This window comes from Pimephales promelas, chromosome 1, assembly GCF_988280905.1.
Source record: "Pimephales promelas chromosome 1, fPimPro1.hap1.1, whole genome shotgun sequence".
NCBI classification, from domain to species: Eukaryota; Metazoa; Chordata; class Actinopteri; order Cypriniformes; family Leuciscidae; genus Pimephales; species Pimephales promelas.
In genome coordinates, this window is record NC_142769.1 from 48383049 (window position 1) to 48400263 (window position 17215).

Consider the following 17215-nt stretch of genomic DNA (forward strand, 5'->3'; position numbering starts at 1 on the left):
CCAGTAGATTAGCAGTTTCTGAAATACTCAGACCAGCCCTTCTGGCACCAACAATCATGCCACGTTCAAAGTCACTCAAATCACCTTTCTTCCCCATACTGATGCTCGGTTTGAACTGCAGGAGATTGTCTTGACCATGTCTACATGCCTAAATGCACTGAGTTGCCGCCATGTGATTGGCTGCTTAGAAATTAAGTGTGAACGAGCAGTTGGACAGGTGTACCTAATAAAGTGGCCGGTGAGTGTATATACATATATATCAAATGTCATGAAAATGTGTTAACGTTATGATGAACAAGCCAGTGTTTTATGTATATGGGCCATTTTGAAGTGAACATTATTTTGTGTTCTGTTGACGTAATAATGTTGATCATTACATTAACTTAATATTGTAGGTAATTTAAACGCAAAATCTCAAATTGTTTTTGAGAACTACAGTAGCTACAGTAACTTGTCTTGGGGCAGTTCAATTCTAGATCCCAGTATGCTTTACACATGACTGGATCAGGAGATTAAATGTTAAAAGTAAGTGTTATTTTATTTGTTTGGGGTTTTTTTAGTGAAAGTAAAGACCTGTTAGTGTTTAATGCTGTTATGTTAGTCAGTTATGTTGGGGTTTTTGTGGTGACCATTGAGCAAATGCCAGTGACAAGTAATCACTTACTCATAAAATGTACGTGCTAAACAATAGCTATGTATATTGTCTTTCAGCCCTGTTTGCTGTTATTAAACATGCTATATAAATAAATACAAACTTGTACCTTGAAGCTTAAACAAGTCACATGAACCATGTGTTATACTAACTGAATGGAAATACAAAAATGAACCATTTATTTTTTTTCGAGTTATCAACTTAAAAATTTGTGTCCATTCATGCTACGAATTAAGTTCCTCTAAGCCAATGTAGTTCGTTAGTTGAACGTAATTACATTAGAAGTACATTAAAAATCAAAAAATGTATGCAAACTGTTTTTTGTTTTTGTTTTGTTTTTTATCCCTGAAATGTCCCCTAAAATACTAATTGTTGCATAACAAGTGCTAACGGATAACATGAGTTTATGGTAACTTGTGCAATATCAATCAAACTACCACAAGATTACAGGAAAACAACACTTGGCACCATGTGGTCAGAGCAGTTTATGTTTCGAGCGGAGGAGAAAGGAGGTGTGGAAGATGTGGTGTAAATGCGAGGTGGTTGCATGTCCTCTCTATCCATCAGCAGTAATTTAAGTCTTGACTTCAGCTCTTTATATAAACATTCTTTCCCCCATACAAAAAGTAAAGAAAGGGAGTGAGAGGAGAGCAGAAGGGTGAGGAAAAGGGGGAGGGGGCATGAGGGAGGCACAGAGAAAGGCACCGCTATAACTGCCAGGCAGGATACATCCATATCTCAGTCTGCCTCACTAACACACAGCGAGTGGACACACACACACACACACACACACACAGACGAAAACAGCTACACAGAAATGAGAGCAAGGGTCAGTCAAGGAAAAACGTTTTTAGAACTTTAAAGATTCTAGAACTTTTTGAAGAAGGAATTCCAAAAAAGAACAAAAAACAGAGAGTGCATGTTGAGTTAGACAAAGGCAACGAGAAGAAGAGGACTACTGGACTCTCAGCATCGGGTGAGTGGGGGTGCAGAGGGCTGATAAGGTGTGTGTGTGTGTGTGTGTGTGAGACTGACCTATCAGAGGCCACATGCTTGGAATTCACAGATCTGTTTGATTGCTTATTTAACATTAATTCACATAACCGTTAGATCAGCGACAATGCATGTGCACTTATAGTGTGGAGAGTTGCAAGTGCTGATACCTTTCATTTAAAGAAGTGAATTATTTAACAAGCATTTATTGGCATTGGGCATGGAAAGTACTTGCTTAATTTCGGCGGACGAGATCTGTTACTTTTTGTGAAATTCTTAAATATATACATAAAAGTACATGCGGCTGCAAACATATATATAAAAAAACGATGTCTACAGGACAGGTGGTGCTGGGGAGGAGAAGGGGTATACACTGATTTTTTTTCATAATCTCGCCGGTTAAGTTATGAATATATTGGCTAATTCCATGGCATTAGTTTCATTAATGAGCTACGTATTTACAAGTGAAGTTATACTGGATTCATGAAATACAATAATTAAGTAGAAGCAGGCCTTGATCAAAAAAAAGTAACGAATCAGTATAAGATCACATCAAACCAAATATAAATAGCAAAGTCAAAACATTTCCACCTCTACAGTAGCTCATTTGTTCTTTATGCATAAATATGGCTGCTTTCTAAGTATTTTCGCCAGATTAATTCTCAGGAAAAGTGATTCCCAGAAAAGTGGAAACCGTGTTATCGGGTGGAGCAGTGTGTGTTTCTCCAGGTTTGGCATGCTGTGCGCTTGTGTTCAGGTTTCCTGTGAGGGGTGATCGATTAGGCGCTAACAAACAGAATACAAAGGCAGGAAGACAACACAACGGTCAGCAAGCGCGAAAACGTGTGCATGTCACCCTCATCATGCAGCATCACCGATGGCATATTCAGGATCTAGTGTTTAAGGATGAGAGTGTATGTGTGTGTGTTAGAGTCGGAGAGCATCCTGTATCCATATTTAGATGATTAGCGCATGGCATTGAGGCCACAGCTGTCTGGCGTGTAAAGTATTTATGTAGTTTGACCTCGGCCTATTGTTCTGGAGTCCTATCTGGATAGTCAGTCAGTCAAACCAGGGGAGAGGGAGGGGGGATGTCTATCCACAGCTGTATGTATGCATGTATGTATATATAAACAGCCTGTAAAATGATTAAATTAGAGTTGGGGTTCCAGGTCTCAGAGTTCAGGTCTGAAAGGTATATTTCGATGATGCTCTGTCAGCCAGTTCTGCATCTTTATTATTATTAGTACTATTATTATGGTGATTGTGCTAAATTTGTATCTTTATGGCTTTGATTGTTAGAGTGTCATCAGATGCAAGACAATTTTTGGAAGAGATTATGACAATAAAAGTGACATTTTCTGATTTGCAATTTAAATGACGTTTATAGATTTTGACTAACATAAAGTTTAGAAAACGTACAAAAAACATGCATAAAGAACATTAAGCCTCTTAAGGATCATAAGGATTTTAGCATTGTGAATTTTTTATTTCTGTACTCTGAAAAAAATAAAAAAATATATATTTTTTTCATCATAGTAACATTTGTTGTTAATGCTGATTTTATTTTTCTAACAATCATTGTGTCGCCAAGGATGAATCTCATCACTATTTGACAAATAAATCAGCGTTTAGAATATTAACGCGTTTAGAATATTAACGTCATTTAGAATAAATAAATTATATAAACATTAAAAGTGAAACAGTGATTGGGGCTTAATTATAAAAAAATATTATTATATATATATATTTTTTTTTTGGGGGGGTGACATACAAATCCATACACATGATAAAAGCGATCAAATCTCCAGATGTGTGTGATGCGATGTCAAGGCTTCTCATTCTTCATCACTTCATCATATCGCCAGTGTTGTTACAAACACACTGAAATACCAATTAGTTTCCGGCACAAAGGGCCAATTGGCTTTGAGATAACAATCAGTCTCTGATTAAAGACCTAATTAAAGGATCATACAACCCTAGTTTCCTGGCGATAAGTGATTTAACCTTACTCTGAACTTTAGTAAACAGAGCAAAACAGACGCTATGAACACATCCACCAAAGTAACAACCTTTTTTAGATTTACAAACAATCGCTCAGAGTGAAATAACCGTTTCCTGCAGCCACTGTTGTTAGCGAACACAAATCACAATCACGAGCCAGATGTGAATGAGCTCTGATGATGATAAAAACATCTGCTCAAATTTAATCCTTTCAAGTTCTGAAAGGTAACGAATAATGCTTTTATTTTATTCTTTCATAACTTTTAATAAAATATCATAAGAGATTTCCATGTTAGATGTGCAGTAGTCTGTTAAAAAAAAAAAAGTTCATCAAAGTTCTCCTAAGACAGGAGCGGGTATTGTTCAAAATTCATGTATAACTTTGATGAAAGGTTTGATTCACTTCAAATGTTGTAGATCTGGGTCGCTAAGGCCCAAATTTATAATTATGATTGGCGAAACAATGCATTTAAATTGCAAACATTACATTTACGCATTTAGCAGACGCTTTTATCCGATGTAAAACCGAATAAGTTGGCAAAACTCAAATTTGAAGTAATCAGTTAGACTACATAAACTTTAAATTTCTTAACTTAAAAAATTGTAAGTACGCAGAACTTTTTTTTTTTATTTTGTTCCTAACTTGAAATATAATATAATTGAATAATTATAATTGAAATATAATTGAGTAATTCATACACTTCATTCACAGTAAATCACTAATTTATACATTTACCTTAAAATGATCATGTACGTTGTAACCTTAACTGAAATATTTTTAGTTCGGGAAACTTATAGCTTTAAGTGGCTAATTCAATAAATGCTTAGTAACACAATTCCTTGATAGCAACATAGCACTTGTTTCATGTTATTGTTCTCATTCAACATGTAATATATATTTGTTCTCAAACTAAACTCATGCCAGGTTAACCCTACAAAAAACAAACATAATAGAAACTCTTCTAAACTAGCAAAACAAAACATCAAACGCTACTAAATCTCCCACTTTACATTAATCTTGCACCAAAAACATTATATAGCACTTCATTTTAGCATTTACTCTCACTTTTGAGCGTCATGGCAAAGCATGCTGGAAAATAGAAATCCCAGCCCAGATTCAGTTCAATATAAATTAAAAGAAACAAGTTCATAAAACTCAAAACCAGAACACAATTCAGATCACTTAAACTGTGTTAGTTTTATGAACTCAAAAGAAAAAGAAAGTTCTAAACACTCACAAAAGTTAATTTGATTGAACTAATTTGTTTAAAGAGATAGTTCACTTTAAAATTAATTGTTGATATGTTTTAGCTTACCTCAAGGGCGTCCAAGATGTAGGTGTTATTGTTTCCACAGTACTTTCAATTTTGATATTTTTCGCCCTTAGATCAAGATGAGCATGAATGGCACACTGGAGAAGGGGGCTCATCACCAGGCCCTCGACCTTTCCGAAGAGCTCCCAACCAACACCCATCACCACCATCACCATCACCCCAGTTTCCAGCACACAAACTCCCTTACCTCGACTGTGCCCGCCGGGACCCCGGTGGGGGGGTCCGGGGTGGTGGTGCCGCCGCCGTACTCGGCTGCGGAGGGTCCGCTGGAGCTGCGGGGGTCTCTGGACTGCTGGGCGTGTTCAGTGCTGGTGACAGCGCAGAACCTGCTGATCGCCGCCATCAACGCCTGCCTGGCCGGCTGTGTCTTCGGCCTCATCCTCACTCCTGCTATTGTCATGGTGGTGTTCGGCTTTCTCTGTCATTCAACGGTAAGATTTGGGAGAAGTGCGTTAAAAAAAACTGCTCAAAATATCAAAATAAAATACCATGTACCGAATTTATGGAAGGATGTGACGGCAAATGATTTTGAACATGAGAGTAAAAACGCAGCTCAAAGTTGATAAGACATTACGTATAGACAAAGGAGCAAAACACAACCTGAAAACTGTCTAAATAAATAAGCGGACAAAGCGTTTTAAAATAAATATATAAATATATACAGGGTTCGTACACCTTTTCCAAGGTCAAATTCAAGCACTTTTCAAACACTTTCAAGGTCCATTTTAAAGTTTTTTCCAGGACCTTATTCACCGTAAATTACAAACCAATACATAGTAAAAAAATATTATTTTGCGGTTTTTCCACATTAAAAGAGATAGTATGAAATAAACAGACAAAATTGTGTTTCGTAATAGCAGAAGGATCAGATATTGAAGCAAAACACAGGTTTTATTTTTCAAAATGTTGTTAGAGGATTTGATCCAAATGACATGCAGTAGGGGAGGCCGGTATGACCAAAATTCTGTTTCACGGTATGACTAATTTTATTTCACGGTAACGATATATTTCACGTTATAGTTATTTATACATGTAGTTATTCTCCAAAAATCATCATAAAGGGCTTTGTATACTAAATAAATCCAGAAATGAAAAGTTCTTTCCCTTATTTGGCAAACTATTTTGATAGCTAAATATAGTGAAAAAAACATATTAACTTTTAGAAGAACTTCCCCCAACTGACTGATATTAAATACAACTCATAGGTGCAATTAAACTTTAAATAAAGTGTTGCTGAATCATTTTTCAATCTCATGTTATTGCTTTACCTTATCAATCAGTTTATAATATCAAAATATTTTATTTTGAACTATTCTATTCATAATAATTTAGTAACTTCCTTTTAATTTGGTAGGATAATATTAGCAATACTATTATGTTTAAATGTGTTCCCCGGTACATTTTTTGCCATGTCTGCTTATTATACTTCGTTTTTTAAGGGGCTTGTTCTGCTCTTTTTGTACCTGGAGCTTTCAAGAGACGTTCAGAATCAGTTGTGTCAAGTTCAGAAGTGACTAGAAGGAGAGCAGCAGTATGAAAACCGTACAGCAGCTACTGTTAATGTTGACAGTTATACACACCTATATTATACACACCTTATAACTGCGTCATTATTTAATATGTCACCACAGCCGCGGTACACACTGAAACACCGAGATCCCTCTCAGTGTGTGTGTGCGCGCGCGTCCTTTGCATCAGTAAAATGCGATCGGTTCATTTGAGCGTCAGGTTGTATCACGGATCGAATCAAATGAAGATTTTATCAGCTGGTTCAGAGGCCAATTGTTTAGAGTTAGAAATTTATAATTGGCGCTGCATATTTAGTAATTTTGCCTCAGGTACCGAATCCAAAACTACCTGGAGGAGGTGCTCCGAGTTCGGCTGCTCCCGAACCGTGCCGCGGTTCGCGTGAATGTGAAAGAATCACGGACTCGGGTGCGCACTTAGTAAAGTGACCTGTGCATGCGTTTTACTTTTAGCTGATTATGATGTAAAATAAAAACACATGTATAAAGGATGATAGTGTTGATTGACCTTGGATACGAGCGAGAGTAAGTCTACAGTGTATTCGCACACACATATAGCGCGTGGACTCAGGCTAACAAATTAGAAGTCCACTGTCTCCTGCGTTTGCAAGCAGCAGAGAGCCAAATGCGATACACAGTAAACCTGTTGTTCATTCAGCTGCGCATAATAACACAATATATTGACCCGTGTTCTGTTTTCTATCATGCGTCGTGCACGTTTGTGATGACGTAAGTTGCACGCAAACGCACCAGGATTTGATAGAATCAAGTTGAGTGTGAAACCAGGCCAACGCTGCGGGGGGCGCCGGTAACAAACGCGCTCGGGCCGCATCAAACGATTTATTTCGCCATTTAATAAACAAAATATTCAGTCAGATAGGTATTTGTTGTGAAAGAAACAGTTACAATTTCAAGCACTTTCAAGCATTTTATCCAAAATTTAAGCACTTTTCAAACCTTGAAAACACAACATCAAAATTCAAGCATTTTCAAGGATTTCAAGCACCCGTACGAACCCTGTATATATATATATATATACACACAAATTTTTCTTTTATGCCAAAAATCATTAGGCTATTAAGTAAAGATCATGTTCCATGAAGATGTTTTGGAGATTTTTGTATCGTAAATATATAAACAATTTATTTTTGTGAGTGAATCCAGCTAAGATAAATGGACTTTAAAGGCGATTTTTTCGCACCCTCGGATTCTCAGATGTCCTATCCCAACAAACCATCCATCAATGGAAAACTTATTTATTCAGCTTTCAGATTATGCATAAATCATAATATGAAAGCTGAATAAATATTTGTTTCTGGTTCAATTTTTACCCATGTTTTGTGGTCCAGGGTCACATACATGAGATGCCAAGTGTATGAAAAGGCTGTTTTTGGAGGAAGAGTGAAATGATTTTGGACACGACCGTAAACATGATGAGGACATCATGTTATATGATAGATATATATATATGAAATATTTAAAAATAAATAAATGTTTTGTTTAGTTGTCTATTCAAAATCACGAGAGCATCATAATATCTACTTTAAAGAAAAACATCTTTGATTCTCAGTTTATTCAGAACCGAGAATGGAGTGAAAAAAGTTAAATCATTTTAAAAACGCTTCCTTTATACAACATTATAGACCATTTCACAAGATGTAAACAACACTGGTCCAGAAGCACTTCCTGTTTCAGTTTTTTAACACTACATAAAAGCTGGGATAAAATACAACCAACAGAACATTTAAAACTGAATCAAAAGTTAAACAAACATCTTTAAGATGTTTTCTTTACATGTGAAATAAAGAAAACAGTTACAAACTGAAACCGGAAGTGCTTCTGGACCGGTGTTGTTTACATCTTGTGAAATGGTCTATAGCTACATTATGCCAAAAATACCATAAACAAACAAAAACACATTAACAAAAACTTCACTAAGTAATAAAAGCAGGTCTATACAAAACAGACACAGATTTTACAGATCTAATATCAACGTAAAGATAATTTCATAATGGTGTCTTCACAGCAAATGCTTTAGTTTTATATTTATATCTTGGGACAGCCAACACTTCATGAATAGAAGACCTTAAAATAAACTTAAAATAAGTCCTATGAAGACATATTGCGTGTCAAAATTTAGTGTAAAGGGTTTGAAGTAGAAAACAGGGCATTGCATTAATCAAAGTGAGATGAAGTTAGAGCTATTTAACAAAAGTAATTTATGCAAAACAGTGTTAGCAGCACTAAAGGAATGTCCTCTATAATCTGGGAAAAAAGACTCAGAATAAAAGCTAATCATGATTCAGAGATATTCTCTTAGGGATTTATGGGAGTTTGTCCTCTGTTTCTCTTTGATTCACCAAGTAATCTCTTAATCTCGGGCATTTCTCAGCAGTTTGAGTGCAGGAGTATTAGCAGGGGCAGGTCAGGAGTTTGAAGATGACGTCAGATGAGAAGTGTTTCAGGACACGAGTTTAATGAGAAAAAAAGCTCTCTCACAAAGTTGTATAGTGACTAGGCAATCTTGCACTTTGACTCACAGAAGAGAAGATTGTATACTTCTCTCTCAAACACTACTACAAAATGAACAGACAATATTCTGCAAGATACAGACCCTCCATCTCACATGCTCTTTGTCTCTTGCTAGAAGAAAACAGCTTAAGCTAACGTCACACAGCACCCATGGGTCAGTAAGGGTCAGTGTATGTAAATAAAGGCTGAATTCTTCCAGCCTCTCCGATTACCAGACCTTAAGATCAAAGATCAATGGCCACTGAGACCAATTAGTCCCCATGTGACACATATGAATGAGAGATAAACTCAAAGATCTGTAGGGAACAGCAGACCACCATGGTGTGTATAGTTTGTCACTTCACATAAGCAGTCGACTCCTCAGATGTCTGTTAAAGACAAATAATAGGGTGAGTGAAGAGGATAATTGAGACTATTTGTATCGTGAAAAGATCTATACCAATGTGACATTAGGTGCAGTAAATCATGAAATTGACAACCAAATAAACACACCCCTTCATTGCTCCACCTGTAGAACATCTAAATACTTGCAAAATTGTTCAGAATGTAGACATTTTTCTTACTGTAGTGGTTTGACCATGGGACCCAATTATCCTATGGTCATCAACCCACTTGTTTTTTTAAACAAAAAAACAAGCACATTTCTTTTTTTCACAAAAATTATTGAAACACACTAGTGTCTTTTTGTTAAATTGTAAGAATATGACTAACACTGACGAATAAACAGTATTAGCAGACCCAAACTAGTTTTTGCTACAATAAGGTTGGTAAATTTGTAAGCCACCACAGTTATAAAAAAAATACACAATGTGAAAATAAATTGGCATTTTGGGGTTGTGAAAACAGCAGTTGCCATGTTGAATATTATAATACCAACATGAATGGTTAAAGAAACAATGGAAACTGCTCCGTTTTTCTCGGGCATGTCTGACAAAAATTCTGTACACTTTCACGAGCATCTTTGAAAATCAAAAGTCTCTTATCCCAAATGCACTGTAAAAAATAAAACCATAATTTTTACGGTAAAAAAAACGGCAGCTGTGGTTGCCAGAACTTTACTGTCAAAAAATGCTACTGGTTTTACAGACTTAACTTAAAATTTACAATAATAAACCATATTTCACTACCTGACATAATGTTAATTTACCAACCTATTAAATAATTGATATCTGTTTTGTACCATTATAATACACTAACAACCATCAATCTTCACAGCAGCGATGTGAGTAACATGATCAATCAAAGCTCATCACAAGCAGCTCTTCCACAAGGTTTATACTTGTTTAAAGAAGCTACACAGTTTGATTCACACAAACATTAAACAACATCATGGTAACACACATGAAATAAAAAATAACTGAAAAAAAAACAGGAAAACTATGAGGAAACCTTTATTTCAACAAAAATACATAAAATGTGAAGTATCACACAGGGAATTATGGGAATGTCAATTTACATTTTTTTCACTGTAAATTTAATCGTATTTTACAGTAAAATTTAATTAAATGTACCATGAGATCCATCACAGTTATTTACTGTATATAGTATGGAAACTTTTTGTTAACCAATTAACAGTTTTGCAATGTAGCATTTTTACAGTCTTTTAGCGTTAAAATCACTATTATTTTTTACAGTCTTTTAGCGTTAAAATCACTATTATTTTTTACAGTGTACACTTCCGTCTACGTTTTTTGTTGTTGAAGTTTCTTTGACAGTTGACGCCGTGATCTACCAGTCGAGAAACACTGGCTTAATATTGGTTAAAGCTGCAGTCCGGAGTTTTTCCTCTTTATCGCCATCTCTGTTCGAAATCTGCAATTGCAGTTATTTGCGGAATTATCAACTTTACGTGAGTTGTACTTCAACACCCTCGACACGGCACAACGCTAAGGCAAGCAGATAGTGTTGAACACTGGCTGGTTATGTATTTTCTCAAATATGTATTTTGGATAATTTTTAACCCCAAAAAAAGCTACAAACTGCAGCTTTAAGTACGACTGTATTTAACTGTGATTTTTACAAGCATCTCTTGAGTGAAGAAACCTGTCAGAGTGAGAAAGAGCAGATCTGAACACAGATGCGCTTTATCAGTTTTTCACCCTCATACTCCCTGTTTACTCAGACGCTCTTTTAAAACTCTGCTTCCCTCCATCTCACAGGGGAAAAGATAAAGAATGAGGGGGTCATCCCTCAACCTTCCTCCTGTGCAATGCTATTTAACCAAAGAATCACTGTGGACAACTAAAATTTGGCATCTGTCTAAACATATAGTATTACTATTGCAGCTTCAGGCAAGTTGGCGGATCATCCAAAGATAAATATGCAACATACTCGTGAAAAAAAGCAAATTCTCATACATTTTTGTAGTGATCAGGTAGCTCAAAGAAAAAAAAACATTCTTTAAAGTGCCTCTATTATGCTTTTTTCAAATGTTACTTTTCATGCAGTGTGTAAATGCTGTTTGTGACTTTAAAAAGCCTGCAAAGTTTTAAAGATCAAAGTGCACGACAAAGTTATGTTAGTAATTTTAGCCAAAGTAAAAACATAAAAACATTTTAGTCAAAGTTATTAGTTATTAGTCCAAGTAAAGTTATTGTCTCCTGAAAGAATCAATTCTGAACTGCTGAAATGAGTCGTCAGTAAATCCAGTTTCTCTCAACAATGTAACTCATTTGCATAATGCGAGTCTATGGTGTTCATTGGCTGCCTGTGAACAACGTCTACTGTGACTCTCAAACACCGAAGTTGTAGCTGAGACTGGAAGAGTTTGGTTCGTGTTGTTTTCAGCACTGTGAATCCACTTTGAATGCACTTCTAAAGGAATTGGTACGGAAAAAACGTATGGCATAACTGTGTATCAAACGCTGAGGAAGATCCAGAGCTGAAATTCAGATATGATAATAGGTATTTCGGTACACTGTAAGTGAAAACATCGACCACAACAGACTGAGCCATCTGACCAATCAGAGCAGGGTAGACCAATCACGACAGACTGAGCCATCTGACCAATCAGAGCAGACCAATCACAACAGACTGAGCCATCTGACCAATCAGAGCAGGGTAGACCAATCACAACAGACTGAGCCATCTGACCAATCAGAGCAGACGAATCACAACAGACTGAGCCATCTGACCAATGAAAGCAGAGAAAACCAATCACAGCAGACTGAGCCATTTGACCAATCAGAGTAGACCAATCACAACATACTGGGCCATCTGACCAATCAGAGCAGAGTAGACCCATCACAACAGATTGAGCCATCTGATCAATCAGAGCAGACTCTCAGAAAGGAGGGATTTGGAGAGTGAATCTTCAAACAAAGAATCTTCAAAATCTTTGAGAACTGAGGTGATGTGCAATAAATATCATAAGTGCAATAAATATCATAAGAACATTAAAGTGTTTTTTGAGAAAATGTAAGTGTTTTTTTCTTGGATGCATGTAAATCTACAGATGGACGTAACGAATGATCAGCTCACTAAGGAAAATGAGCATATGTGCTGTCTGCAAACATTCTTGCCCAGTCTATCTGTTGTTTGTCTGTCCACACCTCAGAGACTCATTCCTCCTCCAGGGAGAACCTCCTCAGCAACGCCTACACACACATTCCACCTCTTCCCCCAGAGTTAGATAAGTCCATACATACCCTTTCCATCTCCGTGAGTGTCGTAACTCTGTCTGACACACATCCACTGCTAGCCTAGCTTAGCACAAAGAATGGATGTAAATTAACAAAAATGGTCAAATGTCTCTGTGTGCAGGTGCGCCCGCACGGATCGCTGCCGTACTGCTCGGACCTGCTGAATGACGGGGGCTGCGTGGCTCTGCTGGTTGTGGGTTTCTTGCTAGTGACTCCACTCTTGGTTCTGGCCTTGGCTGCGTACTGTCGGCTCGCTCGGCACCTTCAGCTGGGTCTGTGTTTTATCCCTTACAGCCGGGCCGTTTACAAAAACCTTCCCGCTACCCAGCACCGCGGCCTGGCAGGGGGATGCTGTGGACAGCAATCTGGGAAAAAAGAAGGGAAGGGAAAAGTGTGGGTTTAAACGCAAAGGACTAGTACTCGAGATATGTTAAGTATGGAAAGACACTACTTTTTGTGTGATATATATATATATATATATATATATATTGTGGGGATTTTAAGGTCTGCAATGTGTCATAAGGAATTCTTACTCACTGATTAACATGTTTTATAGCCAGACACACCACGTTCGTCTGTTTGTTATTGCATAATTTCAGTACTTGACATTTATAGAATAATCAAATTCAAATATCCAAAAATGTTGTGCATGTATTCTATGTATAACAAACACTATTGGCCTCATACAATAAGCAAATATATTTTAAGGCTTTGTCAATAATATTTTGTCATATATTTTCTTATATCATGTACAGTGTTGTGTATTTTTTTTCCTTAAATGTTACATTAAATACATTTCAAATACTGTAATTTCACAAAATCGGTGGGCTCTTGTGCTATTTTTTCTCTCACAATGTGGTTTCAGTACAAAAACAACCAAGCTGCTCGATTATATACAATTTATGGAAAATGAAAGATCACTCCAGCTTTCAAAGGTAAAATGGCTCGAGTTCAATCATTTTCAGAAAGAATGGCACTTCTACAAAAAAATGTTAAAAAAAAGTCAGCTTGCCATGAGAAAAATAAATGTATGCATAGCATCCCCTAGTGTTAAAAACATAGAATTACAAAAAAAAAAAACCCACATAATTAGGCCAGTTTATGAAGATAAACAAAGGAATTTGTGAAAACAGACTTTTTCAGTGATGGAAAGAGAGTGATCATACTGGGCTAAAAAAAGAAGAAGAAAAAAGAACAACTTTTATAATAAAGATTTCACAATTGTAATAAGGTATTTGCTATTGTATTATTATTATTATTATTATTGCTTACTTTTTATATTATTTTAATTAAAATACCACAACAAATGTAATGATGGTAAAATTACATTTTACATAATTCAAAAGGTTGAAGTTGAGTTGATTAATCTTCAATACAGACAAACAAATCTTTAGCTGGCTTTTGAAACTAGTGATGGGCAATTTCGTAACTCTGATTCACGAAGCTTTGAAACCTTTGCAAATCTTTTTTTCAAATCAGTGGTTTGGAGCATGTGATCACGTGTCATTTATTTATACATTTATTAAAATGTAATTATACATTTATTGCAGTGTTTACACATTTGTTACATTATTATTAATATACAATTCTTGATTGTTTTTGAAATAAATAGCAATTCTTTTCGAAAAAGTAGCGATTCTTTTTGGAAAAGTAGCGATTCCTTTTGAAAAAGTTACGATTCTTTTCTAAAAAAAAGGAGCGATTCTTTTAGAAAAGTAGCGATTCTTCTCCAAAAAATTAACAAATCTTTTCTGAAAAAGTAGCAATTCTTTTTGAAAAAGTAGTGATTCTTTTCAAAAAAGTATCAAATTTCGCTAAAAATTTCGCTATAAATTAACGATTCATTTTTGAAAAAGTAGCAATTTAACTGAATCTGTAAGTCAGCCACACGGTTTAATTCTGAATATTATATTTTATTCTGGTGTGCTTAACATTATCGTTTTCTCAGAGTTTAGGCTCCTGCGTAATAGTTGCCTAGGCTATTAAGCAACTCAGACATACCAAACCAACAATTACTAAAAACACACAAAAAATATTTTTTGCACAGGCGTTGCACTAGTAACTTTTATAATAAGGAAAAATAGTAGTTATTAGCCTTTTATTTGCCTTTAGCTGCATGAGGCATCCATGGAACAAACAAAACATTGAATAAGGTTATAAATTATAATAAATTATTATAACCTTTTTCTATAGGTTATAAATTATTGTATAGGTTATAAAAGTATTATAACTTTTCAATTAAACGTGGAATTTATAATAAACCCCTGTGGAACCCGGAGGCATTGTTTCTGCGTTGGGTCATGGGGAGTTCAAGGCGGCACCTCTTCCCAGAGAGCTACTTTGCGCACAGCTCCTGCGGCACGCCTTCCTCCTGGCCGAAGCAGACAATGCTGAGGACTACCGGAGCCAGACTCTCTCCACATTTGGTACAATCCTTAAAAAATGACTCCAAAAAGAAGGCACGTGTGTTGACGTACAATAACTCACAGGGAAACACCACATTATGCAAAACAAAACTAAACAAGTTTTGTAGGTGGTGAAGAAATTGTCTGGGGAGGGCAAGGGCTCGGCTGAGTGGTTCACCAGCATCGGCAATGAGTTCTCCCAGACCTGTGAGGAGTGTGTGGAAAAGCTGGGGCCATGTGCCATAGTGGAGAAGTTCAAGGAGTGGATAAACTATAATGGTCAGACTATTATCCCACCCGTTTTGAAGCGGTACAAACTCCAATGGAAAAGCAAACCAAGCTAAAGCGAACAGAGCCGTGCCACGTTGAGCCATACCAGCGGTGGAAAAGCGCCATATGATCCTAATCAGTAATCCAAACTTCCCACTACTACAGTCTGAGAGTGTTGAGAAGATCGCAATGTTCCAATAGATGAAAAATAACTCATTGTCTCTATTAATTTTTCAGTTCTATTATTGTACCATTAAATCAGGGGAGAGCGCGAACGCAGTCCCCCACTACCAGAAATTATGCAGTCGAGATTCCCACATTTGGGGAATTCGCAGGGGTCAGCACAACCGGAGTGCAATGGCTGAGCCTCGCCCTGGGTGAACCACCTTCATGATCATGGTGTCTCCCCTGCCAGGTAAGTATGAGTTGTACACGTTCCCTCTCGAGGAGTTACTGAAGGCAACATCATTCTCAACCATGGTGAGGCGCCACTTCACTACACCACAACACATGGTAAATCATCACAATCTACTCTAAAAACTCAATCTATAGTCAAGTAAAACAACATGACTGATGATTTAACATCAGTCGTACTGTCTAGGCTGACTGCAGACAATTAGACCTTCCAACTGGCCGAGAAACTACACTCCCTGAACACTCGACTGTCTCTACCAATCATAGAGAAGATTTGACTCGACTCAACCAATCAGACAAGAGACACGTGTTTTGCATGTGAAATGGTGCAGTTACAGCATCTGCCGGCAGGGGCAAATTTTGAACCACTGCTTTTGCACACACAAGTCACTCATTGAATAAAACCTACAGTTTCACGCCAAAAAAAAAGATAGTCAGCTGCATCACTACACAACACACACTATATACACTAGTAAATGTAGAATGATGATTATGCTTGGAATGGAATGCTTACATATTATTTACATTATACTAAGACTATACTAACACCCATACACAACAACATAAATTGCTGTTATTACCTTCTACTGTCACACAAGACTAAACTGGCTACTTCCACAACCCCCCACTATCATGCAAAGCTAAAATTATTTCTTTCATTAACAACATTAGGGGGTGCACCGTTCCCGGAAGTACTGCAATACCGGGTCGATGCGTGGAGTGGACGGAGCAAGCCCCTATTCCATCTCCCTGATCCAAAAATCAATTTAATATATGGTGCCCGGGTAGGGCACGTATCAGATATTAAACTGATAAGAACAGATACTACACTTGATCTTAGCCAAAAGGCCGAGAAGCGATACCCACAAATGGCCACAAGTAGCAACTACACTCTTTGAAACAGCAAATCTGATGATGGTAAGCTTTTATTTTATTATTTTTACTCAGAGTTCTTGTACAGAATGTAATTGTTAATATTACTCGGATAAGGCTTAAAGGGTCATAAACCCCCCTTAAGCACCGGTCGTTCACACCTCAGATTTGAAAAAGGCTGAAAAAAAGTGTGTAGAAAGCTGTGGCGAGGGGGAGGGGAGGTATGAGGGGGGAGGGGTTAAGACAAAAAACAACTCAAAAGACCTACGTCACACTCAATACAGAGCATCATATGCCGTTGACGTAGATTAAACTGTGGGGCGCTACTGGGTTCAACGTCTGTAAAAAAATAAACACCTCATGCATGCACACACACACAATGTCAATATGTGCAAAACGGCAACAGCTTACCATGCATGTTTGTACGTTTTTGTGTTTACAGCAGCCATTGAAAGGGAGTGGGCCAGCCAGCAGTGACACCTGGAACCCATTCAGGACTCACCAGGCATGGCCATGTACAGGGTTGCTCGCACCACGACCATCAACAGTGTGGACCTCCACTATTATAAGG

At 37.0% G+C, this 17215-nt stretch overlaps 1 protein-coding gene and 2 non-coding genes across 3 annotated transcripts; 1 reads left to right on the top strand and 2 right to left on the bottom strand.

The window, feature by feature from the left end:
- Positions 1-1412: 1412 nt before the first annotated feature.
- On the top strand, positions 1413-13504 carry tmem88b (transmembrane protein 88 b). Its single transcript, XM_039658207.2, has 3 exons — positions 1413-1628; positions 5037-5414; positions 12804-13504. The coding sequence occupies exons 2-3, from the start codon at positions 5043-5045 to the stop codon at positions 13083-13085; spliced, it is 654 nt and encodes a 217-aa protein (XP_039514141.1). The 5' UTR covers positions 1413-1628; positions 5037-5042; the 3' UTR covers positions 13086-13504.
- A 2112-nt stretch (positions 13505-15616) lies between these two features.
- LOC120470461 (U1 spliceosomal RNA) lies at positions 15617-15780 on the bottom strand. Its single transcript, XR_005620525.1, has one exon. It is a non-coding gene; the product is annotated as a U1 spliceosomal RNA (small nuclear RNA).
- Positions 15781-16441: 661 nt separating this feature from the next.
- Positions 16442-16632, bottom strand: LOC120470463 (U2 spliceosomal RNA). The gene has a single exon (XR_005620527.1). It is a non-coding gene; the product is annotated as a U2 spliceosomal RNA (small nuclear RNA).
- Between the last annotated feature and the right edge of the window lie 583 nt (positions 16633-17215).

Excerpts from the sequence above, each read along its gene's own strand:
- tmem88b (XM_039658207.2), top strand. The coding sequence starts at position 5,043 with ATGAGCATGAATGGCACACTGGAGAAGGGGGCTCATCACCAGGCCCTC. Across the intron at positions 5,415-12,803 it reads GCTTTCTCTGTCATTCAACG|GTGCGCCCGCACGGATCGCT; the intron begins GTAAGATTTGGG and ends CTCTGTGTGCAG.